Source organism: Zalophus californianus, chromosome 16 (genome assembly GCF_009762305.2).
Source record: "Zalophus californianus isolate mZalCal1 chromosome 16, mZalCal1.pri.v2, whole genome shotgun sequence".
Lineage (NCBI taxonomy): Eukaryota > Metazoa > Chordata > Mammalia > Carnivora > Otariidae > Zalophus > Zalophus californianus.
In genome coordinates this window covers 37,841,472-37,865,810 of record NC_045610.1, presented here as the reverse complement: position 1 = coordinate 37,865,810, position 24,339 = coordinate 37,841,472, and the positions used below count along the sequence as shown (strand labels likewise).

At 57.2% G+C, this 24,339-nt stretch overlaps 1 protein-coding gene across 5 annotated transcripts; it reads left to right on the top strand.

The window, feature by feature from the left end:
- Positions 1-6,561: 6,561 nt before the first annotated feature.
- On the top strand, positions 6,562-23,853 carry TBKBP1 (TBK1 binding protein 1). Of its 5 annotated transcripts, none has more exons than XM_027567840.2 (11): positions 6,562-6,699; positions 8,113-8,245; positions 8,630-8,889; positions 9,270-9,392; positions 9,668-9,766; positions 10,768-10,948; positions 11,534-11,709; positions 11,896-11,957; positions 20,315-20,433; positions 20,674-21,404; positions 22,249-23,853. In XM_027567840.2, exons 3-11 carry the CDS (start codon positions 8,665-8,667, stop codon positions 22,375-22,377), a joined length of 1,845 nt encoding a protein of 614 aa, XP_027423641.1. In that variant the 5' UTR covers positions 6,562-6,699; positions 8,113-8,245; positions 8,630-8,664; the 3' UTR covers positions 22,378-23,853. The 5 variants fall into 5 exon arrangements, with proteins under 5 accessions (XP_027423641.1, XP_027423640.1, XP_027423637.1 ...); XM_027567839.2 differs by having other exon boundaries at positions 9,662-9,766; positions 11,537-11,709; XM_027567836.2 differs by having other exon boundaries at positions 9,662-9,766.
- Positions 23,854-24,339: the final 486 nt, after the last annotated feature.

Genomic DNA, 24,339 nt, shown 5'->3' with positions numbered 1-24,339 from the left:
ATGCGAGGAAAAGGGGCATCGGACTAGGCTTTGGTCTACCACAAGTGGCAGCTGCCTGTATCAATTACAATTACACTTCGTGATTTCGCTTTTCATTTTCCCGGTTCCCCTCAGCTCCCCTCCTTTGAAATGTTGAAATTTTGATTGTCAGAGGCAACTGTAATACTGCCTTAGGGACTTGTGGAGAAAGGGAGGGGGATTGCTCAGTGTAGTATTTTCACTTTCAGAACCAAGTAATCCAGTCACTCTGATATTTAAGAAGTGTGTTAGTCCGACTTTTAAGAGAAATCTCAACTCCATCAGCTTTTGATAGCATCTTGGTTTTGAAACTTCAGTCTGTAATTGGCATTCAGAATGCCCTTGGCATGCCAGTCTGTGATGGCATTAAAGACCTGTTAAAACACTTGAGCCCAACTTTATTAACCAAAACTGATACCACCACCTTTATCTTCTAAATAAAGTCCGCTTTATTTTTATTTTCAACATTTTGCCGCTTCATTTTTGGTTCCACATGGTGTCACCTTGGAGGTGAAATGAATGGTTTGAAAGGAGCTGGAGTGTGCGGTGCTGGTGTGCGTGTGCACTGGGAAAGGAAGGAGGACACGTTGGTCTGGAAAACGGACTCCACACGGTGTGACGGGAAATGAATGAGCGGCTGGCCTCCAGTGCGGTCGTGTGCAAGCTGTGGGGAGGCGGCTTCTGCTCCGAGTGCTTCTGGAACTGCTGGAGATCGTCTTCTGTCTCGTGCATAGTTTTCAGGCTGATCTGGTTTGTTTAATGGCTCATCCAAGATTGGCTTTTTACGTAGCTTGCAGTGTGTATTTAATTTCTACTTCCACTTTTTTTCACCCAGAAATTTGTAGCAGAGAGAACACTAACTTGGGATTTAAGAACTAGGTCCGTTTCTTCACTCTTGCTTATTAGCCTAGTGGCGCCTGCAGGCTACTTTCTGGAAATAATGCACTTTCTTAGTTTATGTTGGGCAAGTACAATGAGGGCTGACCATAATTTTCTTCCCTTAGCCTCCACGTGGCCTTTCACTTTCTGATTGCACCCCCGTCAGAAATTTTTGATCATGCATACCCCCCTGTGTTTATAAATTATAAACCTGTACTACTGTACCCATATATTGTGTAACATAAGACACAAAAATAGATATTAAAAGGCGGTTATATGAAAAATACAAATAGAAGTTCTAATATTTTATTTCTATGCCCAATTTTGGAGATGACTGGGTTATAAAGGGTAACTTGTAATTCTAAGACTGCATTAAATCCTGAGTGATGGCAGTGGGCCAAGAACGTTTCTCCACTGAAGGTAACCGAGAGGAAAGAAGGCTATCAGTTCATCACGCAGGGAGGGGCTGCTGCTCCCAGGAACTTTTTTTATCCTTTCAGTAGTTCTCCAAGTAACTCCCTATTCCCACATACCCCCTCCCCAACAAACACTCAAAAAGAACACACACTTACGAGGTTGCAGTTCCCACGTGGCCCCATCAAGGGTTCCAGCTCGACTTGCCGGAAGTGAAAAACACTAAACACTGAAAAAATGTTATATGTATTATCACTTGTCACAGCAACCTTAATCCCTGTTCCTGTTTTACTGATGAGAGAGGAGACACACACACTGATTTGTCAGGCCAAGGTCACATGGAGCTCGAATTCAAACTCAGGTCTGTCAGATACCAGAACCCAAGCTTTTCTCACACTCGCCTTAGGTGCTGTCAGCATCTTAGGGACACAAAAGAAGGGTCTGTGCTGTCTGTATTTATGATGCGCCATCCATCTCCTTCATAGCACTATCTAAGTGTATTTTAAATTATTATTTATTGCCAGTTTTCCCAACTAACATAAGCACCCTGATGCAGTGACCTTGGCTGGCTGTCATACCACTGTGTCCCCAGTCTAGAGCAGTGCCTGCCATATAGTAGACCTTCAATAGATATTTGTCAGTACAGTTCAGGGTTTCTGGAATAACATCACTTTGCCTTTGAAAGGCAGAGTATCCAGAAGCCTGGGAATGGCAGGGCCTCAGGAGATCTGGGTTCCTAGCTCTTCCCCCTCCTCATTTGCTGGACGACTTCCGGCCAGCCTCTCAGCCTTGGGTTATTTGGAGGAATGGGAACAGGATTAGTCCAGGGTTCGTCGTTATGTTGGTGGTTATTTCATGCACTGACCCAATGCCAGGCTTGTAATCAAGCATCTTACGTAGAGGGGTAAAAGTAATCCTCTTCAGCACTAACAAAGGTACCATTTTAGTCCCATTTTACAGGTGGAGAAACAAGCACAGGGGCCGAGAACCTTGCCGAAAGTCATGCGGCCATCAGGCAGTGCGGATTCCACTTCTCCCACTGGGCTGTTGCAGACCAGGTGGGGTGGGGGTTAGAGGATGAGCACAGGAGCCTCGGTTCCCTGCAAGCCTACCCTGTGCGAGCAAGGAGAGCCCGGGATGAAGCGTTCTTGGAATTAAACAGCAAAGCCATTTTGCCTTAGTTCAATAATGAGATCCACTGTACACCTTTCGACGACGGTCAAAGTCTTAATTTAGGTGTCGGGGGGGACGTTTTCCCCATAAGTTCAACTTTCCTCCCACTTGGAGTTTGAACCATCTCCTTGCACTCACACGTCTTCCCACTGAGCTAGAAGCTTTTTGGGAACCGGGGCTGGGGGAGGGGCCCCGAAAGGCCACAGGGTTGCTGAGTAAGCTCCACATCCGAACTACCCCAGCTGATCCTGGGCAGCACAGCCTGAGTGGCTCCCTCTCCCAGGTGCTCCGAGGCCAGAAGTTCCTCAGCTGAGCTCTCCTCAGGGTGAAATGTCCCTTGCGTGAAAGGGAAGTACATCTCAGCTTTGGCACCTGGCCTGCACTCTGAGTGCAGGGGGCAGCCTGTCACCATCCAGGAGGGAGAGAGAATTAAGAAATGACTCCAGGTGAATAAGGTCTCTAGAGTGGTGCCTGTTATTTTCTGAGCACTGCCCTTCAAAATATTGTCCAGCCTTTTGAGTCTGACCTTGGGCAAAGTCTTCCCCCTTTCCTGATCCTCAGGTTCATCATGTGTAAGATAGAGATCCCAGTGGAAGAGAACCCATACAAAGTTCTCAGCACAGTGCTTCATCAGGCACTCATTACATTAATTGATCAACAACTATTACTGAGTACGTGCCAGGCACTGTTCAAGGTGCTGGGGATACAGCAGTGAATGAAGCAAATAAACTCTCCTTCCGATGGAGCGCACAGGCTAATGAATAATAAGAAATAGTAGTATTCAAAAATCAATGTAATCGTTTTTAAAAATCCTGAAAAAGAAATCTGGGAAACAGCAGAAATGAACATGGTCATGGACAATATGAAGCACAACTAGTTATTTAAAAAACAAAAACTATTTCCACCCAAGCCCTGCTCATCTGATTAGAGGATGTGTATGACCTCCACAGGAACTTGGGAATTTGGTGAAGAAAGGAGTCTTTCCATCACTGCCCAAACCTCTGATGTGATGGAAGACCAGCAGCTGCAGAGCAGGAGGCCCAGGACAGTTCCGCAGCAAACCCTAATTTTCTGAGGTTTAGAACCAGAGGGCTAAGGTGGCACCTGGATCCTGCATTGTCACATGTGTCTAATCAATTTTCCTGCCCTCCTGCTTCTGTTTGAGTCATCTGGGTTTTATTCTGATTCAATCTCTTTGCCGGCCACTAATACCACCTCCTCCTACTCTTTTCAGGCAAGGTTGGGACAGAAACGACCAAATTTTTCTCCAGAGCAAGAGTCCTGGGAGTGGGAGACAGGCTCTCCCTGACAGTTTCCAAGGAGGAAATAGGCAAGGGCAACTTGGTCCTGCTTTCGCCGTCCTCTCCTACCGGGCGTCAGGGTGCCATTTAGAGATATTTCACCATTTGGGCCTGACCAGCTGCCCAACACACTCCCTTCTTCCCTCCACCTCACTTCCCCCATCATCAAAGGTTTTTTACCTTTTACCTTTTCCTGTCTCTGCTATGATGAGCCCTGGGTGCTTAGAAGGAATTCAAACCAATCTCTAGCTTTCTCAGATGAAGACACAGGCCTGGAGAGGTGAGCTAACTAATGCAAAGTCACACTGCTTCATTCATTTATTCATTCAACCAAGAGCACTCCTTCTTACCCTTAAAGATTTAGCTTAACAGCCCAAGTGTCCATCGATAGATGAATGGATAAAGATACACAGACACACACACACACACACACACACACACACACACGAATGTTATTCAACCATTAAAAAAGAATAAAATTTTGCCATTTGCAACAACATGGATGGATCTAAAGAGCATAATGCTAAGTAAAATATAAGCCAGTCAGAGAAACACAAATACTGTGTGATTTCACTCGTATTGGAATTAAGAAACAAAACAAACGAGTGAAGGAAAAAAAACAAAAGGGAGAGAAAGAGACAAACCAAAAAAAAACAGACTCTTGGGGCGCCTGGCTGGCTCAGTCCATGGAGCGTGGGACTCGATCTCGGGGTCATGAGTTTGAGCCCCCTGTTGGGTGTGGAGATTCCTTAAAAATAAAATGTTAAAAAAAATGAGCAGCAGTAAATTCTTCACTTAATTAATCTACAGTGAGCAGGTACCATCAGGGCATTGGGGATATGAAGATGGATAGGATACAGTCCCTGCTCTCACAACTATTTGGAGCAGCAGAACCAGAAACAGGGAGAATGCAATGAGATCAGGTCCAGAGTGGGGGGGTGGGGTGGCATTTTAGGATCACTGAAACCAGGCCTAATCTCTGTTGGGCTTTTGCCACCAACTACTGAGAACCCAGGATGAACCATTTAGCTGTGATTTAGGCCTGTACCCTGAGCAGCCCAACAGCAGTAAGGGTGGACAACTTATTTTGTGGAGTGAGTGCTCAGATGGGTACCTGGACCCATTACCCTTTCCAGTGAGGGAGGGCTTGCCAGGTTCCCAGATCCAGTGGTAGCCAACCCCACACCTTCTAGCCTGGCCTCTGATCTTTTTTGCCTGGTCTTCTGCTTCAGAAGAGAACTTTGTGCAGCATTAAGGAAGGTAACACCTGGATACCCCTTGGGATTAGTGTGGTGATGGATGTCCCAGCCCAGCAGCCTTCACATACCTAGAGGACAGGTGGATTGTCCCATTTGGCTCTGAGAAAGCTTGTACCTGAGAGCAAGTGGCTGACCTGCCTTCCTATTCTAGACTATAAAAGGAACCCAGCAGGAGGAAGAGGAAGGAAGCCAGTTAAGAATCCCCCTCTTTGTAGAGAAAGAGTCCACAGCCCCTGCTGGCTCTCCCAAGAGGCCAAGCTCACCCCTAAATCCAATCTCCTCCTTACAGTGGGGCAAGAGCAAAGCAGATCCTGTGGCTGCAGCGGCTTCTTAAAGCTCACAAGGATGAAGCCTTTTCTTTCCTCCTCTCCCCTTTCCAGATTCATCCCTCCTCCCTCCAGGGGCCAGAAAAGTAGGCTCTGGTTCCCAGCAGCCTGAACCTTCCCTCCAGATGGGAGGCTTCACAGCTAAATGCTGAGCCTACCAAAAGCCTATACCCTGCTTCCAGGGCTGGCCTGTCAGGAGTTAGCCAGAGTCCTTCAGAGTTTCCCCTGGTCATTCACTACCTGCAGCCAGGCTGACCATGCCTCTGCCCACGTTTTTTAATCCATCAGGGAATAATAGAAATGACTCATTGACACCTCCTGAGGATTCACAGAGCACCTTTAGTTCTGATTCCCCCTTCTTCCTCCTATGGTTGCCCGGGCTGGGAATTATTTCCAACTCTATTCAGAGAGGTTAAGTAACTTGCCCAAGGTCACACAGTGGGAAAATGACAAAACAAAACAAAAACAACTTGTGTCTTCTGCCCAGCAGTCTGGCAGGTGCTCAAATAATCTTTGTGGAAGGGCGAAATGTGCTGTTTCTTCACCTCACTGACCTGGGGGGTGGTGAGGGGATTGTGTTGGGGGGAGGAAAGTGGTTTCCCTTCTACATGAACCTTTGACCTCCTTAGTTCACTCTCACTTTCGAAGAAGTTAACAAATTTAGCTCTAATCTCTCCGACTAGACCCTATGGTCAGCATCTTTTATCAGAGCAAGGCTCCCACCCCCAAAAGCAATGAAGAGTAAGTCTAATATTTTCCTTCTCAAGAGGACAAAGACCAAAACCAAAGCCCAAATCCAAATAAATAGCTTCCCTTTCCCCCCAAATATACAGCCGCCAAGCAAAGCCCAAAGCGCCACCGGAGTCTTTGCGCGGCCGCAGGCGCCCCCGACACACGCCACGCCACGCCACACTGCGTTAGGGAGGCGTCGGGGAGGGGGCGCGGAGCGCGGGCCGGGCGCGGCGGGGAGCCGGGGCGGCGGGGAGGGGGGAGCCGGGCGCGCTGCCAGGCCGCGCCGCACCCGGGGGGGCTGGCCGCCCCTCGCCACGTGGTGGTGGCAGCGGCGGGGTCCCGGGCGCCTTCCCAGCTGGAGAAACCCGGAGCAGCCGGGGAGGAGGAGGAGGAGGCAGCGGCGGCGGCGGAGGAGGAGCGGGGCGGGCGGGAGGGAGGGGGGCTGGGGGGAGGGGTGGGGGGTGGGGAGAGACCCGGCGGCGGCGACAGGGCGAGAGCGGAGCGCGGTGCCAGGGGGGTGGGGGCACCGGTGCCCGTCTGGGGAGGGAGCAGGCGGAGGGGGTAAGCTGCGATTACAAGCAGGAACCGGCAGCAGCTGTGAGTCCCCGGCGGGGCTGGGGCGGGGGGGAGGGGAGCGGCGCCCGGGGGCCGGCCCGGCCCCCCCCCCCGGGGTCGCAGGGTGGGCCGGAGGAGGGGGCGGGAGGTGGGCCAGCAGTTGGCCCCGGCGAGGCTGGGGCGGAGGGAGGGTCCGGCGCCGGCCGCCCGCGTTCAGCGCCCCCCCTTCCCCCTCCGCCGCCGCTCCTCAGGCCGCACCGCCTTCGGGAGCCCCCTTCCCTGGTCCGGGGACGGCCGACTCGGGGCCCGGGGCTTGGCCAGCGGTGGGGGAGGGGGCTGCGTGGTCTCGGCCCCCGAGAGGGGAGGGGCGACAATTTATGTCGGCCGAGCTAAAGGGGTTTAAAGGGCGGCTCTTAAAGGGGCCGCAGTAGGGACCCGGGGACGAGGAGGCACCCCCCCTCCCCATCCGCCCTCCGCGGCTCTCACGGGGGGCCGCCGGGCCGGGGCGGGGCGGGGGGAGAATGCGGAGAAAGGGAGCGTCTGTCGGGGCGGCCCAGGGGACAGAGCCCCCACCGGCGGGGCTGGGCCCGAGCTGGCAGGCTGGGGACCTGGGGGGGGGGGTGTGTGTGGTGAGCGCTGGCGGGCAGAGTTGAGGGGGGAGGGGATGCGCCTGGAGAGGAAGGGGTTAAAGGTGGGGCCAGCCCTACAAACACGCGCACACACTCCTTACTCAGACCCGGTCACACGCGTTTCCCTGGCACTTAATGGGGGGTGGGGGGGGTGTTGGGGCCCGGGCCTGAGCCCTCTCCACTCCAGGCTCCTGCCGCCCGGCTTTGGGAGGTCGCGGACCCCACCGTCTCAACTCACTCCTCACGCCGTGCCCCCTCTCCTACGCGCACACAGGCTCCGGGGCGCGCGCGCACACACACCTCGGACATTCCCATAGTGCCTCACGTGACACACGGCCCCGAACGTGCTACCCTTCACACACGCTCACGCACGCGTACACACACGCGCACACACAAACACGGCCTCTCGGCGCCTTCCCAACTCCATCCCCGACCCCCAGCCGCAGCCCTGCAAAGGCACTCATTGACTGTGACACACCTACACCCATTCACAGACACACACACTCCCCCCACACATGCCAACCACAGACACACATTCATAAACAGGGCCCGGAGAACCCCCTCGCCTACTCTTTCGGAGCCCTGAGTCATTCCTGCCCCCTCCCAGGGCTCCCCATTTCCCTGTGTGAGCGCACATTGGCGGGCTAGGGAATTCTTTGGTGGTCCCTTCCCAGGACCCCCCACTCTGCACTGTGTGTTCCCTGTGACACTCTGGGAGGACTTCCTGTGGGTCCCAGGTCAGGGGCGGGGAGGGTCTGGAGGGTTGCCACAGCACTGGTGTGAGTGGGGGAGGTACTTCCTTTTCCTGAACTCTGGGATCCTGCAGGAAGAAGCTGGGAAGTTGGGCGGGGGCCCCACAGAGGACGTCCTGACAGTGGTGGGGCTGACTCTCCCAGACGAAGTGGGCCTTAGGGAGGAGCCGGGGTGCAGCAGCCTGGGATGAGGAGCTTGGCAGAGAGGTACTTGGGGAAGCGAGGCCTGGGGGTGGAGAGGGGTTGAGGAGTGTCAAGGCAGCCCCGGCTGGGCCCTGACTTGGGAAGGCAGTCCTCTCTTGTCCACAGGTCTCCCTGGGTTCTGGAAGGAACCCTTCCCTGCTGCTGGCCTGGCTTACTTGTCCCTACTTGTCTTCCCCCCTCCCTCCAAGTCTTCAGCTGGTTCTAGCCCCTTCCCCCAAAGGCAGCAGAGAAGAGAAGACAGGGCTTATTACTCCGGGTAGGGGGGGAGACGGGGGTGGGAGCTTCCAAGCTGCCTCTTGGCTGGCCACAGTGTTCCTCGGGCCAGATTGGGGGGTATCAGGGACAGCCTCCAGGCTTCCCTCTCCACCATTGCTCCTGCTCTCCTAGGAGGCCCAGTGGGGGCCGAGGCCCGGGCCCTTGCCATGGAGTCCATGTTTGAAGATGACATCAGCATCCTGACCCAGGAGGCACTGGGGCCCAGTGAGGTGTGGCTGGATGCCCCAGGAGACCCCTCGCTGGGGGGGGACATGTGCTCCGCCTCCCACTTTGCCCTCATCACAGCCTATGGGGACATCAAAGAGCGCCTGGGAGGTCTGGAGAGGGAGAATGCCACCCTCCGCCGCCGTCTCAAAGTCTATGAGATCAAGGTCAGGACTTGGAAAAGATGGGGGTTTGGCTGTGTGTTTGTTATGGTGGGGGTTCCCGAGGGGCAGGAACTGGGGATCCCAGGAATCCCAAAGAGGGATCAGGATCCACACTCTTGGAAACTTGAGGGTTCTCCCATGAGGGATGTGGCTGCTCTGGATGGGAAGGGTCAGGAAGGGATCCTAAGGGCCAAAGGGGTGGGATCTTGGATCTAAACAAGATCTGGTTGGTGGGAGATGCCTCCAGGTCCTGTGGTTCCCACTTGAGCAGGGGAGGGAGGGACCCGGACTTCGAGGCAGGTTGTGGGGTGGAGGCCTAAGCGAGGCTGAAGCCTAGGCAGGGAGTTGGGCACCAGCTCTCCTGAGGGCCTGCCTGCCCACAGTACCCGCTGATCAATGACTTTGGAGAGGAGCACGGCTTCTCTCTGTATGAAATCAAGGATGGCTCCCTGCTGGAGATGGAGAAGGTCAGCCTACAGCAACAGCTCAACCAGTTCCAGCATGAGGTGAGCCCCTCGCTGCCCTCCCAGCCCAGCCCAGGCTCCCTGAGCTCCTTGCTCCAGTGTATTTCTAACCCCTCCCGCCCCTGACTCCCAGGCTCTGTCTCCTTCGTCAGAGATGGCTGCAGTCTTCCCTAGAATGGGCTGCCGTCTTGCCCACCCCTCCACTGGGTGCTGGATGTGTGTGGGGGGGAGGCACGGGGAGCTGCTCGGCCCCCACGTCAAGTATGGACCTGACTGTGGCGTGCCCTCCATTCCCTCCGGGCCCCATCCAGTTGCAGAAGAATAAGGAGCAGGAAGAACAGCTTGGGGAGATGATCCAGGCTTATGAGAAACTTTGCGTGGAGAAGAGCGACCTGGAGACAGAGCTGGGGGAGATGGTGAGGCCCAGAGAGCCGGGGGTGCTTGAGGGTGTGACCCTTGTGGTGTGATGGTGTGTGACCCCACGTGTGTGTGTCTGTGGTGTGGACCCCAGTGGGTTCCTGTGCGTCTTTGAGTGCCCATCGCCCTCGTGAGTGGGGCTGAGTATGTCATACAGGTTGTGAGTGACTCCTGGCACACCCTGGCCGTTCGGTGACCCTGCAGACGCCGTGTCTCTGTGCGCGTGTTAGGGTCTTGTGCTGGGGCGACCCTGTGCCTAGAAGGCTGTGTGGGTGAGGGCAGAGGGAATCGGGTCTCTGGGACTGCTGGGATGGGTCCGGCATGCTGTGATTCTGGGTAGGGGCATGGCCACATGTGTGTGCAGGGGGGCGGGCGTCAGAGTCAGGAGACATGGTCTCGGCCTGCTCCTACCTGTGACCGGGGTCACGCCACTTAGCTTTGTCCCTCCTCTGAAGAGGGCACTCGATGACCACAGTGCTGCGTTGTTGTGGGGCATTTGTGTAAAAATGCTTTGCCTTAATCATCATAAACACTTACACGGCCCATACTGTGTGCCGGGCACTGCTGTGATCTCTTTAGATACATTTACTGATTTTAGTCCTTCGAACAACCCCACGAGGTAAGTGTGGCTGTCCCCATGTTGTAGATGAGACGGGTGAAGAAGCCCAGAGTGGTTGTCCCACGGGCAAATAGAAATCGTTACGTTTCTGATGGGGTGGCTGTGTCTGGATGGAGGGGGCTGTGTGGTCCCGTGTGTTCATGACAGGGAAGAGGCATTAACACTGACCTTGCAAGGGGCAACAGGTAGAAGCGTCTGCACTGCAGGTGCTGGGAGACCTCACACTCCTGGCCCCTGAGAGTGCAGCCCGGATGTGTGACTTGGGGTCTCGGCTCCGTGTAGGGGGGATGGCCTCCCAGATGTGCGGGAGTCCTGGGCCTGGGGGGCCCTCAGGGGTTCCCTGGTCCTGTTCAGACCCTACCCCGTGGTCTGTCCCGGCAGCGGGCCCTGGTGGAGACCCACCTGCGGCAGATCTGTGGCCTGGAACAGCAACTGCAGCAGCAGCAAGGCCTCCGGGACGCCGCCTTCTCCAGCCCCAGCCCCCCGCCCACTCCTGCCCCACCGTGTGCTGATCTGGACCTGCACTACTTGGCACTGAGAGGGGGATCTGGCCTGAGTCACGGTGAGATCTCCCTGACCCCCGATGTCCCTAGCCCAAAGTCCCCAAGCCTAACCCCCATTTCAGCATCATTGGATACCTCTCCCTTCTGGGACTGAGAGTCAACACCCCATTATAATGTCTTAAATTTCTCCCATAATTACCCTATCCCTCTTTACCACCTGTTCCCTTGCCCAGTTTCTCCCACCGACGCCCCCTCCCCTTGCCACCCTCTCCCCCACTGGCTACCCCTGCCATGCAGTTCCCGTGTGTGTCAGCAGAGGGCACCTCCACTCAGAGTCCCTATGCCTGTCCTAGGTGGTGATTAGCAGAGGCCAGAGGATGCTTGGAGATTTGAATGTGGCCCGGGAAGCCCTCCATGAGGCCCTCTTATTTTGTCCCTGGCCTCTGGGAAGATTAGGAGAAGCAGCTCAGGCCATCCTTCCTCATAGCCCTCAGTAGAGGCATCTCGGGGTACTTGGCCTCTGTCCGGCCCTTTTGGATCTCTCTTGATGCGGTGCTCACCTGTTTCAGTCTCTGCTGGTCTGGGAGTCAGTGGAGGGTGCCCAGCAGCTGGACCCAGCCTGACATTATCCTCTGTCCTGCCAGCAGGCTGGCCGGGCCCCACAGCCAGTGTGAGTGAGCTGGAGCGGCGGCGGTTGGAAGAGGCTCTGGAGGCTGCCCAGGGCGAGGCCCGGGGGGCTCAGCTTCGGGAGGAGCAGCTCCAGGCTGAGTGTGAGCGGCTACAGGGGCAGCTGAAGCAACTACAGGAGAGCCGGGCCCAGGTAAGGGGCAGGGGCCCGAAGCCCAGGACCCTGCCCAGAGCTCCACAGAGGCCTGGGGGCCTCTGGAAATAGCCTTTAGAGGCCCAGGACTTCCTCCCTGGGTATAGACTGGCCCTGGGAGTGGTAAAGGGGTGGGGGGTCCGGGCAAGGTGACCGTTGGCATCTGACCTCAGTCTTCCTCCCTAGGATCTTGCCTCCAACCAGTCAGAGCGGGACATGGCATGGGTGAAAAGAGTCGGGGATGATCAGTAAGTCACATCTGAAATCTTCTCCCTCTTAACCTCTGTACCCTGGGGGTGGCATTTCCCAGGTCCCCCCTTCAGTTCACTTCTCCTGCTCTGCATTGCTTGTAGGACCTCTCTTCCAGCATCAGGGTTGAGGGGTTTGGCTTGCTTGTGTGGCTCTGCATGCTTCACAGGAAGGAGGTGGCATTCTGGGATGTTCCCTTTGCTTTCTTCTGGCAACCAAGCTTATGCCTCCTTGCGGTGTCAGGGGTTGAGAGATCTCAGCAGCTTTGTTGCTCTGTTCTGTGTCCCCCGGTGAGCTTCTGGGCCTCTCTGGGGCCCCATTTTCTGTCCCAGTAAGAGGGCCAGTTAGTTGGGTTAGCTGTCCCCTCCCTGGTGAGGAGGAAGGAGGTGGTCTCTTTCAGGATTTGTGGTGCCTTGTTTTCTGTCTCAGGAGAAAGCTGAGGCTGAGAAGAAGAGGGGCTTACTCGAGTTCTATGGCAGCAGGGAGGGGAGTTAGAGCATGCTCTGCTGGGGTGTCCCTTGGGAATCGTGCTGGGAAGGAAGCTGCAGCAGGAAGTAGGGAGGGAGCTCTGTCAGTGGGGAGTCCCATGGTGGGGTCCTCTGGGGCAGGGAGAGGGCGAGCGGCAGCCTGACAGCAGCGAGCCTGGTGCTTTTCACATCCGCACCCTGAACTCATCCTCTCCCGCTTTCTGAGAAACAGAGCGCAAACCTCCTTCCGCCTAAGCCTTCTTCCCTGAAGCCAGTCGTGTGGCACAGACTCCCTACTTTCATTGGAGGGGAAGACCGAGGCGCAGAGAGGGGCAGGAACTAAATCTCCATTGCACGGGGACCCCAGGGGCCCTCCTTCCAGCAGGCTTCCTTCTCACCTTCCTCCCAGCTTCTGGCCAGTTGGGGATACCCCTCGCCTCCCTCTGCACCCTGATGTGAGGGCCTGGGTGGAGCTGTGATAGCTGGGGAGTGAGAACCCAGTTTGTGGGACTGGTGGGTGGGATCCCTCAGCTAGGCTGCTGCGGGGGGTGTCGGGGGTGCTTGTGTAGCGTGTCCGCCCTAGCTTGTGGGTCTGGGCACATCCTAACCCATGTGCCCAAACGCAGAACACACACACACTTTCTAGAAGCCTAGCTTGCCTCAAAAGTTACAGCATAGGGCCCTTTATGGCTCACTGAGTCCCACCCCCTCTTAGCAGAGCAGCAGTGAGGGCTCCCTCCAATTGGTTGAATCCAGAGAGAGGACTTTTTTTGGCAGGGCTGGAACCTGAACAGCAAAGCTTTGAATCCTTCCAGGGATGCTGAGCGGCTTTGCTTTACTGGTAGCTCTGCGGCCTCAGGTTTCTGTCCTGGGCTCAGAGGTCAGTCATGACTGAGAGTTGTGGGAGGAAGGTGATAAGGGTGGGAAGCCAGAGAAGGAACAGTGGATCGAATTGCAGGGGGCCAAGGTGTAAGGGAGTGAGTGAAGGAGAACTCCTCCCATAAGGCGCTTGTGGGGTTCGAGGGTCCGTGCTGCCCCTGTGGCCAGGACAGCCCCTTTTCTTCCCACCCGAGGTGCCTGCCCCACCCAGGCCCTTTGGCCAGAGGCTGGCTGGAGCCACTCTTACCAGAGGTGACCTCCGGCTCCTCCCCTCCGTCCCCGGGTGGTTGGGACTCTGCCTCGGGGCCTCCTGGACCTCTCTGCCAGGCTCTGCCTGCCCAGCCTCGCGCTTCTTTTCATGCAGAGCATCTCTGGACAGCCCCAGCTTGGCAAGAGTTAATTCTCAGAGGAAGTCTCTCTCCCCCGGCAGTTTTATTTTCTTATAAACTCAGCTCCTTTTGGTAATTGCTTCCCGAGTGCTCCCTCCCCTGTCCTCCCACTGGAGGCCTCAGTCACCTGCTCTCAGCTCACTTTCCCCCACCAGCCCCTCCTCTTCCTTCCATTTTGTCCAGACCCTCCAGGCTAGTGGGAATTTCACCTGTGGGCTTTCCCAGGAGAGGAATGCAGGGCTGGGTTATCCACATGGGAGTTGGGGAAATTCCTGGATCCAGGCTAGCCCTCTGGAGGAGTCTTGTGTGTTCCTGAAAGGTACTTACGTGTCTCCGTTTGGACACCTCCAGGGCAACCCGTTTTATTGTGGGGGTCCTGGCTGTTAAAATCTCCCCCCTTATACTGCCACTGCCTCTGCTAATCCTACCCGCCCCGCTCCCGCCAGTGGTCCTACCCATGCTGAGGGGACAGGCCTTCAAGGCAGCCCTGGCCCCAAGGATTCCCAGTTCTTCCCATCCCAGCCCCCAGCCCACCTGCTCTGGTCATCAGTGTTCCTCTGAAAGTGGCCATCCAGACCAGACCAGGCCACTCTGCCACCCTCCAGATCTCACCGCTGGGCAAGACTGCCCTGCTGTTTGGTCAGCCCAGAGCTTGGTGTCTGGTGCCCAGGGGACAGACTGTACCAGAGGAAGAGCTGTTGGAGGTCAGTCAGGGGCCAAAGGCAATGATGAGGGAGGGTGGGAGTGGAGACCAGCCTGCTCCTTAGGATGCACAGGGAGGTAAGGACCCCAGAGGGTCTCAGCCAAGGGTGGGGAGGGCTGCAGAACCCATAGCCCCCTCCCCTCTGAGCCCAGCTCAGAGTCACAGGTCCTGAGTGTGGCCTTTCTGAGGACGTGGCTAATGCTGAGGGTGGAGGGGAAATCGTGGAGTGGGGGTTCCTTGAGGGGGCTGAGGGCTCGGGTGGGCAGGCTCAGTGAAGGGAGTGAGGGCACAGTGAGGGATGGGAGCCCCCCTGTGAGAAGATGGGGCCCAGTATGAGTGATGAGGGAGAGAACTATAGGGCTTGCTTTTTTCCCAACGTGGGGGGCTCAGTGTTGCAGCCCTGGCCCTTTTCCGCCCCCCCGCCCCACACCCCTCTCTCCGCCCACAAGCCTCTGCGTGGGCTGCGGTTAGTGGTGGGGGAGAAGTGTGAACTCGGAGAGAGAGGATGGAAACTCTGCACAGAGGTCAAGGGCAGTGTGGGGTGGGTCAGGACGGAAGTCGGAGACCCCCGTGTACCCTGAACTTAGCCTCATGCCCCAGAACCAGCAGGCCCAGGGCCTCCCCCTTCACGCTTCTCACCCTCTCTACTTCCTTTCTTTCAAATCTCCTCCAGCCAGGGCAGGGGTGCTCACAGGAATTAACCCCTGAGCACTTGCAGCCTCGGGACTCCCCGAGGGTGGGGAGCAGCTCTGAAGTTGGCGCCCAGCACTCCCTCGTCATTGTGGTCTGAGGGATCGGTGGGCTTTGAATCTGTCTCTGACTCTTTCCTTGCCAGGAAGGCTGAGAGCAGCTCTTAACCCACACTGTCTCCCTCGATGGGAAATTGCACATCCTCCCCTCATTCTTAAACCAAAGTCATTCAGCTGGTTGGTATCTCCAAAAAAGGATCAAAACAACCTTCTTTCTTCCTCCACCTGTCTCCTGGGCACTCCTGATCCTTCGTCCGGGCGGGACACTGTGTGAGGCAGTTTACCTGCAAACTCTTATTTCATTCTCACGGAAGATATGAAGGTATTGTCCCCTTTTACTGCTGAGCAAACTGAGGTACAAAGAAGTCAAGTAACTGGAGAAGTTAAGAGAGAAGCTAAGTGTGACTACCAAGCGGGTCCTGAGCAGATGGGGCAATAGTACCTCTGTGGTGTTTTTCTGGTTCAGGTTCTTCCTCAGGTAGGAGGCTCTTCTATGAGGGATGATCGGATGACTTGTTGACCAAACCTGGTCAGTTTTGAAAGGGAAAATTTCAATATGTTAACATTTCAAAAATCTTCATAATTCTGCTGGGGCAACTCGTGTGAACCAGGATAGTCCTGGGCCAATTGGGATGCGTGCCCCCCTCCCCCGCCAGGCACTCTGGTCCCCAGCCCCGGCATGAGCTGCTTAGCGTGGCTGTCTCTCAGGAGCTTTCCAGATGCAGCAAGCATCTAGCTGTGCTGGGAGCATGGCAGGGCTGCCATGAAGAGCCAGGCTCTGTGGACCGCAAGTCATAGCTGGTCGAGGAGAGTGAAGGGGCTCAAGGCGCCTAAAAGGAAGTGGTAGAGCACTGGGTTGTTGCAAAGCGACTTCCTCCTGCCCCTGGCCCGCGACCTCAAGTCCGCTCCACGGCCTGGTGCCTGTGGTTCCCTCCCCGAGTGTCGGGCGGGAAGACTGATGCTGGGTGTGCCTGTGGGTGGTGGAAAGTTTGGTCCCAAAATTCCCCCACGAGGGTGAGGTGGCTGCTCTGGGCAGCTCTGGGCAAAGATGGAAGGGCTGGGAATGCTGGATTTCTGTTTTCCTCCTGATTCTGAGTCAGCTGGTGATTCTGACCACATGACCAGCTCGGTGTGGTCCTGACGCCAATCCTACCCTAATACTGGTCCCATCCCTGACTTTAGTCCTATCCCTCATCCTGACCCCGTGTCCACAATCCTGACGGAAAATGAACTGTCAGCCCCAGCCCTAATCTGACCCTGACCCCAGCCTTAATCATGACCTCAAGTCCATCCCTAGTTCCAAAGCCATGGCTCACCGCTGGCCCTCCCTGTGGCCGGCCCAGCATGGGCCCCCAGTGAACTTCCCTGGGGAAGGCGCTGCCGAGTCCATGTGCCTCCCAGCTGGTTTGGGGTAGAAAGAGCCCCTTTACAGAGGGAGGCTTCGGTCCCTGACCTTCCTCATCTCAGTTGCTTTATCAATCACAGTGAAGATTATTGTTTCCAGATGAAATTTTGAGATCCCGGAATTATTCGTGGGAAGAATGAATGGAAGGATAAGTCAATGAAGGGTGGGAAGATTTGCAGTGGAGGGAGTCCTCCTTCCTGCCAGCACGCCATTTGTTCTCTGGCTCTTCCGAAGGTGCCAGCTCAGCAGGCTGAGGTGCCAAGAGCAGGTTTGAGTCCCTGCTCTGTGCCTCCACTGCTCTGTGACCTTGAGCCAGCTTCTTCATAGCTCTGATCTTCCACATATGTCTAGCACCTTCCTCTTCCCTCCCAGGGCACGGGTGGTGGTGCTCAGGAGCTCCCCAGCTTCCCCCCTCCTCATTTTTCCCTTCTGCCACCCTCCCAGCCCCCCCATCCCCCACTTTCCTGATCCTCCTGGAAGGCAGTACGTAGCTCAGTGGTCAGTAGCCTGGACCTTTTTAGAGTCCAGGGGGCCAGTCCTGCACTGCTCCTAGGCTTGATGACTCTGTAAGCCTCAGTCCTGTCATCTGTAACATGGAGACAGGAGTGGCCACATTGTGGGGTTGTTTTGAAGATTCAGGAATGTTCTTTAGCATGATGCCCGGCACCGTGGTAAGCCCTCATCAAGGTTACCTATCATTCTTTTCTCCCTAGGTCCCTCCCAGGTTCTGAGAGATGCAGACAGAACTCCCCCCCCCATAATTTAAGCAATCAAGAAGTGCCCAGAGCAGCCATCTGCTGCCGTTCACCCAACCCATGCTTCCCAAACAGTCGCGATGGTGGGGACTAGCATTCAGGTGTGGGCCGGGAAGCCAGGAAATGGAATGTGCATTCAGATGCACGTGTGCAAGCCTTGGTTGTGTTGTGAAGTTGAGATTTTTTTTCCACTGAATTGGCAGTGTTTTCTAATGTGAGTCATTCAGGTCATTAGCATCTTTAGCAGCCCGGGCCTGTGCCTCTTGAGGTGGGAAGAGATGCTTGATGAAAGGGGCGGTCCGGAAGAGCCATGGGACGTCAGGAGATCCGGCCCTACCACCTTGCCTGGGGTCTTAGAGATCTTTGTGAGGCTGCTTGGGGCTCCCCGCCAGTCACCCCCTCCCTGCACCTGGTTAGAGCTGGGAGAGGGGCTGGGCATTCTGGGCTAGGGGCTTCCTGCTGACCTGTTTTTCCATGAGGAGGGTGCCAGGAACAGGGCGGTAGAAACTGGGGTAGCTCCTGACAAGGGGAGGAAGGCAAGTAGGGGAGAGATAGGGGCCTGGGAACTGAGTGTGGCAGGTGAGATCTCCAAGGCGGGGTGTGAAGGCGCCGACCTGTATCTGTCACCTGAGATACAGCAGTGAAGGCAGATGGGGAGAGGACTAGCAGCCGCCCCGCTGCTCTGTCAGAGGGGGACGCTCCATCGGTGCCCTGCTCAGAGCCCCCTCCTGCTCCTGCCACTGAGGGTCAGCATGAGCCTCTGAAGCCCCCAGTCTGATGGGGGAGACATAGCTCCTGCACTCAGAGGGGAGCCTGTCACTGGGGAGTCCCCAATTTGATGTGGGACACACAGGCTGCTCCTTCCGGTGTGATGGGGGCGATGCCATTTCTTCCCACAGACCCGTGGGATGAAGATCGGGGAGCACAGGACACATCACGTAAGGGCTGAGACATGATAGAACTGAGGTTCCAGCACCTCGGCCAGGGTTCCCCAAAGGATTCCCTCCTCTCTGCTCCCATCCATCCCTGTGCACCCTCAGATGGGGAGTGAGCACTCTCTCTTCCTAGGAAGTGGACTTGTCCCCCAGAATCCCAGCCTCTTTGCAATAATTTGGCTTTGGCCCAAATGGGTTAAAAATAGTTTTGTTGTGGGAGGGGCTTTTGCCTCCCCCATCAGCCAGCTCGCCCCAGGATTAGCAAGAGAGAACCAGCCAGTGAGCAGAGAGTGTAGAGTGAAGGAGCTCAGTCATTATCTACCCTCTGCACCTCGGCTTTTCCTGCCCTCTGAAGCCCTAACCTCAAGACTTCCCCTTCTCTCCTCTAGGGTCAGACACACACACTCACTCACTCACTCACTCACACTGTCCCTCACACTCAACTGGGCTCACTCCTACCTTCACTCCCTCCCTTCCACATGCATCCTTTCTCCCATGACCATTACCTTGGGATGGGGACAGGGCCCTCAGGGTCTGGAGACACCCCCCAACCCTATTCATGCCTAGCACCCTACAGCTCCTAGAGCAAGAGGGCCTCCCCTGGGAGGAGATCCATCTGGAATGGCTGAACCTCTCCCTGCCACCTCCCTCCAGCTCCAACTTCCACAAAGCTCAGGAGTCCCTTCTGGACTTGGGAAGGGGGCGGGGAGATCCGATGAAACCAAACCCCTGCCTCCCAGGCTCCTGCCTCCCAGGCTGTGTCCAAGCCTGGGACAGAGATGAAAGCAGTGACCCAAGGCGACCACAGAGCGGCATGTGAGGTCAGGAAGGGCTCCCTGGAGGGGTGCAGCCCAGGCTGGGAGAGGGCAGGGGCAGTGCAGGGGGGAGAGAGAGAGAGAGAGAGAGAGAGAGAGAGAGAGAGAGAGAGAGAGAGAGAGAGAGAGAGAGAGAACCTTCTGTAGTTCTGAACAAAGTGACCCAAAGAGAAAGGAAGAGAAAAGGAAGTGGGTGAAGTCTTTGCTAAGTTCAGAGCCTGTTCCAGCTCCGTGCAGGTGGGTGCCCAGGAGGAAGTGGGAGGAAGAAAGGGAAGAAGAAAGGCAAATGGATGGGGAGGCTCCATGCATTCTTCACTTCCTGAGCATCTACTGGGTGCCAGGTCTGGACAGGGTGCTGGGAATATAGATACAGCAGCATAATGCTCCCTTTTGAAGAACTCCCAGGGCAGTTCCAGAACAAGGCCACTTCTGCTAAGTGCTTATCGTGGGTGGCGCCCTCTGGAGGTGTGCGGGACAGCAGCTGCCCACAAAGCTCTCCATGTGAAGGGCTCCCTGGAGACTCTGGGAGGCGCGAGACTGAAAGCTCAGGGGCAGCTCTGAGGCAGAAGCAAGGGCAGTGGACTTGGCACTTGGCAGACCTGGGTTCCAGTTTGTCACTTGGCTCCTCTGGCAAGCCAGAAGGCCGTGTCCTCACCTACGGGATGGGGCTCTTAGGCTGTAGAGCACGGGTCTCCAGTCCTTCAAAGGTGAGGACTCCTCGTGGAGCCCCTGCCCCCAACACACAGGTTGCAGTTAAACACTTTTAGTATTTGCTCTTTGAAAAATTCACAGTAACTAAAGTTACTATAAGTTCAGTGCTCGCTTTTGATGAATCTGTTTTATCCGTCACCACAGCTTCTGCACAAATTAGAAAACATTCACACACACCTGTGTCAGATGTGTTCAGGCCATAGGCAGTGCCTGGTGAGCACATGGATTCAGGGACCCCTTGGCGTCACTGAGCTCCCCAACCCGTCACTGCCCTAGTCTGGGAGCCACTGCTCTAGCCCCAGGTAAGGTTCACTGGGAAGAGAGGGAGGCTCCCTGGAAGAGGTGGTGTTTGAGGTAGACCTTCTGCCCTTGGGGGTAGGAGGGCCCTGGAGGGAAGGGAGAGCCAGAGGCTGGGGGACAGCCAGCTCTCCGTCCACAGCTGGGATAGTACACCCACTTCCCTTCTCTCCCTCACTCCGCGCCCTCCCACCGCAGGGTCAGGGCCGGCTGGAGTCAAGCCTTGTCTGGGGGGCTGGGGTGTCCTTTAGGGTGAACTTGGCGCTGGCTTACACGGAGCTGACAGAGGAGCTGGGCCGGCTGCGGGAGTTGAGTTCCCTGCAGGGGAGGATCCTGAGGACTCTGCTGCAGGAGCAGGCCCGGAGTGGCGGTGAGATGGGGGGCCGGGAAGGGGAGGCCCGGGGAGCTGGGTCCGAAGGGACCGGGGCAGCTGTGGCTACCGTGCCGCGTCCTCGGGCCACGGTTGCCTTCCCTTCCCCGCCGGCTCTTCCCTCACTCGCGTTCCGGGGAGAGCGGGTGGGCGCTGGGCGCCGGCAAGCCCATGGCTCCCCCAGTTCTGACGCCTTCTCTCCCCCCACCGCTGTCTTTCGTGCCTGTGCTTCTCTTCCAGGCCAGAGGCACTCGCCGCTGTCGCAGCGCCACTCCCCGGCCCCCCAGTGCCCCTCACCATCCCCGCCTGCCCGAGCAGCGCCCCCTTGCCCCCCGTGCCAGTCCCCCGCCCCCCAGCGCCGCTCTCCCGGGCCCCCGTGCCCCTCGCCCCAGCAGCGCCGCTCGCCGGCCTCGCCCTCCTGCCCGTCGCCCGTCCCGCAGCGCCGCTCGCCGGTGCCGCCGCCGTGCCAGCCCTCCAGCCCGCAGCGCCGCTCCCCGGGGCCCCCTGCCTGCCCGGCCCCGCAGCCCCGGCCCCCGCCGCCCCCGCCGCCGGGCGAGAGGACGCCGGCCGAGCGCGCCTACGCCAAGCCGCCCAGCCACCACGTGAAGGCCGGCTTCCAGGGCCGCCGCAGCTACTCGGAGATGGCGGAGGGCGCGGGCTACGCGGGCGCCTCCCCCGCCTGGCTGCAGGCCGAGGCGGCTACGCTGCCCAAGCCGCGGGCCTACGGGGCGAGCGACCTCTACGGGCCCGGCCGGCCGCTCAGTCCGCGGCGCGCCTTCGAGGGCATCCGGCTGCGCTTCGAGAAGCAGCCGTCGGAGGAGGAGGAGTGGGCCGTGCCCACCAGCCCGCCCAGCCCCGAGGCGGGCAGCATCCGCTGCGCCTCGTTCTGCGCGGGCTTCCCCATCCCCGAGTCGCCCGCCGCCGCCGCCTATGCCCACGCCGAGCACGCGCAGTCCTGGCCGTCTATCAACGTGAGTGGGGGCGCCCGCGGGGTTGGGCTCCGGCCGGTCAGTGCCCAGGTTAAGGGCACGGACTTGAGAGTGACAGGCCTGGATTTGATTCCGGACCTCACCGCTTAGCCGCTGTGAGGCATCGGACGAGTTACTTACCCTCTCTGATCCTCGGTTTTCTTATCTGCCAGATGAGGGCAGTGATTATATGATCTAATTCCGTTAGAGGGTTCCTGAGAGGGAGGCAGGGAGCCTAAAGCCCTCTGCTGTGACTCTAGTGATGGAGGCCGTGATGACCGCCACAGGTCTGGGGTCCACATGGGGTCGGGCCTGCTCATCCAAGTTCCCTCCATCTGGCCTCAGAGCCCCTGCTCTTTACCTGCTGTCCTAGAAGACAGCTTGTCTTGGGCTCTATCATTTCACTGAAATAATGAGTTTCCTGAATGTCAGAGCCAACCCTTGCCACCTGGAAGGACCAAAGTATATTCCAAAGCCAGATAGAAAATTATTTTGGGGTTGTACATTGTTTGGGATTATCCATCGCTTTGAGTTATCTGGGAGCCGTGTCTTAGTCACTCTGGGGGCATGTGTGGGTCTTGGCTTCCCTCATTACTGCAGGTGCCCTGGCAGGCTGGGCGTACACACCTCCTGGGGTCCTAGGCCCTGCGTTGGGGGAGTGGATGATGAGCTGGCGGAAGGCGGGCAGGGAGGGCGGAGGAGGAGTGATGGTGGGGACAGAAGTTAACCAGGCCTTCTCTGCGTGGTACCGGCTCCCCTGCCCTGGGTCTCGGGCAAGGGCAGGCTGCTCTGTGGGGGCCACGAAGGAGGGTTGGGGACCATAAGTGACTCCCCTCTCTCTCCACAGCTGCTGATGGAGACAGTGGGCTCAGATATCCGCAGCTGCCCCCTCTGCCAGCTCGGTTTCCCTGTTGGGTACCCAGATGATGCCCTCATCAAACACATTGACTCCCACCTGGAGAACAGCAAGATCTAGGGTGCCTCCCCCACCCACTGGCTGTTTGTCCATCTTCTCTCATCACCCCCAAACACTCACTCACTTTGAATGCTGCATGAATCTCGTGGGGGGCCCGTGCCCCTTGCGACCCCCAGATACCTCCACTAGCTACCGAGTCGATGTGTGTGCCGTCTTCCCTGGTCTAGGCACCACTCAGCCCTGGCTCTTCCTGGAAGGCCAGCCGAGGCTCTCCCCAGCTCCCTGGCTTCTGCTGGGAGTGTGTGGGGATGTGGGCTGGGATGGGGAAGGGCATACCCCACCCAGCCTCTCCCTTTGCCTTTCTGTTCTCAAGGCAGGGTTGGATCCAAGAAGGTGTCTAGTGCTTGGGCCTGGGGGCGGGGGAGGGTATCAGAGGACTCTGGGAGCTCCTCTAGCCTCTCCCCAGATGTCCATCTTTCTCAGGCTGTGCTCTGTCCAAGGAGCACCTCCCTGTGAGGTCCCAGAGCCTGCCTTGCACACTGATACCAGTTCCTCCATCTCATGGCCAGCTTGGGGCTCTTGGCACGCCCCCGCCCCGCCTTGAGGGAAGGAGGCATCTTGTTTCTTGCCATTCCCTGCGGACCAGTCTTGTTCTCCTCCTCTGCCCCCCTGGGGAATAGGGAGGGTGGGAGTGGAGAGGGAGGACCCTGCAGGACTGGGAGGATTCAGCCTAAAGAGGCTGCCCGGAGGGCAGGTGGTGTGGGGGTCACCCTGCACCATGACCCCCAGGCCCGGGGAGTATCTGTGCTAGCCTCCCAGGCCCCTGCATCCCCCTGGAGCCCCTGCACCAAGACACAGATTTGTTAAGATAGATGCTCCCCTCCACCCTTACCCTACTCGAGTCCCTGACACCACAGGTGCCCTGGAGCCCATGTGTGACTTGGCCTCGGTTAGCTGGGTGGGTGTCATCAGCCCTGCCTCCCAGGCCAGAACCTGCAGATGGGCCCAGGGTGCTGTTGGAGATCAACTTCAAAAGAGCTAACCCCCTTCCTGTACCCCAGCGACCCACATTCCCTCTGTGAAATCTACCTCAGAGTCGTACCCTCAGAAGGATGGGTAAGCAGGAGGCCAGGGGGTCCCCAGGGCTGAGGTGGGGAGCTTCCTACGGCAAGAGCCTGCTGCCCCACGATGAATCCAACTCCCCCCCCCCACCCCCTGCTCCCCATTGCGAGCCTCTCCCAGGCCTCAGCCCCGGGCCGGTGGCAGTGGGCGCTACCGTCAGTGCATGTACCATTCTGATCCAACACTTCCAGGCCCCCCCCCCGCCTCCTCACACCCCTCCCCTCCTCCTCTGTGCAGGGGAGTGAAGAGGTGTGTCAGGCAGGAAGGGACCAAGGACTCCAGAGACACATGGCATTGTATCTTGAGTGTTCCCTCCTGGGAGGGGAAATGGGAAAAGGGGCCTGGAGAGGGAGGTGGGGGCCCCTGAGCTCTCTGAACAAGTTGAAAGTCCAAATAAAACTTACCTGTTCCATCTGCTCTTGGTCTGTGCCCTCCCTGGCTGGGGCAGGGAGAAAACCCTTGGTAGCAGGAGGTCTCTCAGACTCTCTCAAGGAACCACAACCACGGCAAGGCGGGCACTGGACAAGCAGGGGATGCGTGGGGCGTCTGTGTTTTAGGGTGATTCTGGAGACGTGGGTATGCAAGTGGCCACAGATGACTTGTAACATGGAGTTTATTTAAAACAGGCATCTTGGGCGCCTGGGTGGCTCAGCCGGTTAAGCGTCTGCCTTCAGCTCAGGTCATGATCTCAGGGTCCTGGGATCGAGCCCCGCATCAGGCTGCCTGCTCAGGGGAGTCTGCTTCTCCCTCTACCCTTCCTCCCTGCTTGTGATCTCTCTCTCTCTCTCCCTCTCCCTCTCTCTAAAAGATAAAAGATATCTTTTTTAAAGATTTTATTTATTTCGGACAGAGAGAGCTTGAGCAGGGGGAGGAGCAGAGGGAGAGGGAGAAGCAGGCTCC

Excerpts from the sequence above, each read along its gene's own strand:
- TBKBP1 (XM_027567836.2), top strand. The coding sequence starts at position 8,665 with ATGGAGTCCATGTTTGAAGATGACATCAGCATCCTGACCCAGGAGGCA. Across the intron at positions 10,949-11,533 it reads GGGATCTGGCCTGAGTCACG|CAGGCTGGCCGGGCCCCACA; the intron begins GTGAGATCTCCC and ends CTGTCCTGCCAG. Across the intron at positions 11,710-11,895 it reads TACAGGAGAGCCGGGCCCAG|GATCTTGCCTCCAACCAGTC; the intron begins GTAAGGGGCAGG and ends CTTCCTCCCTAG.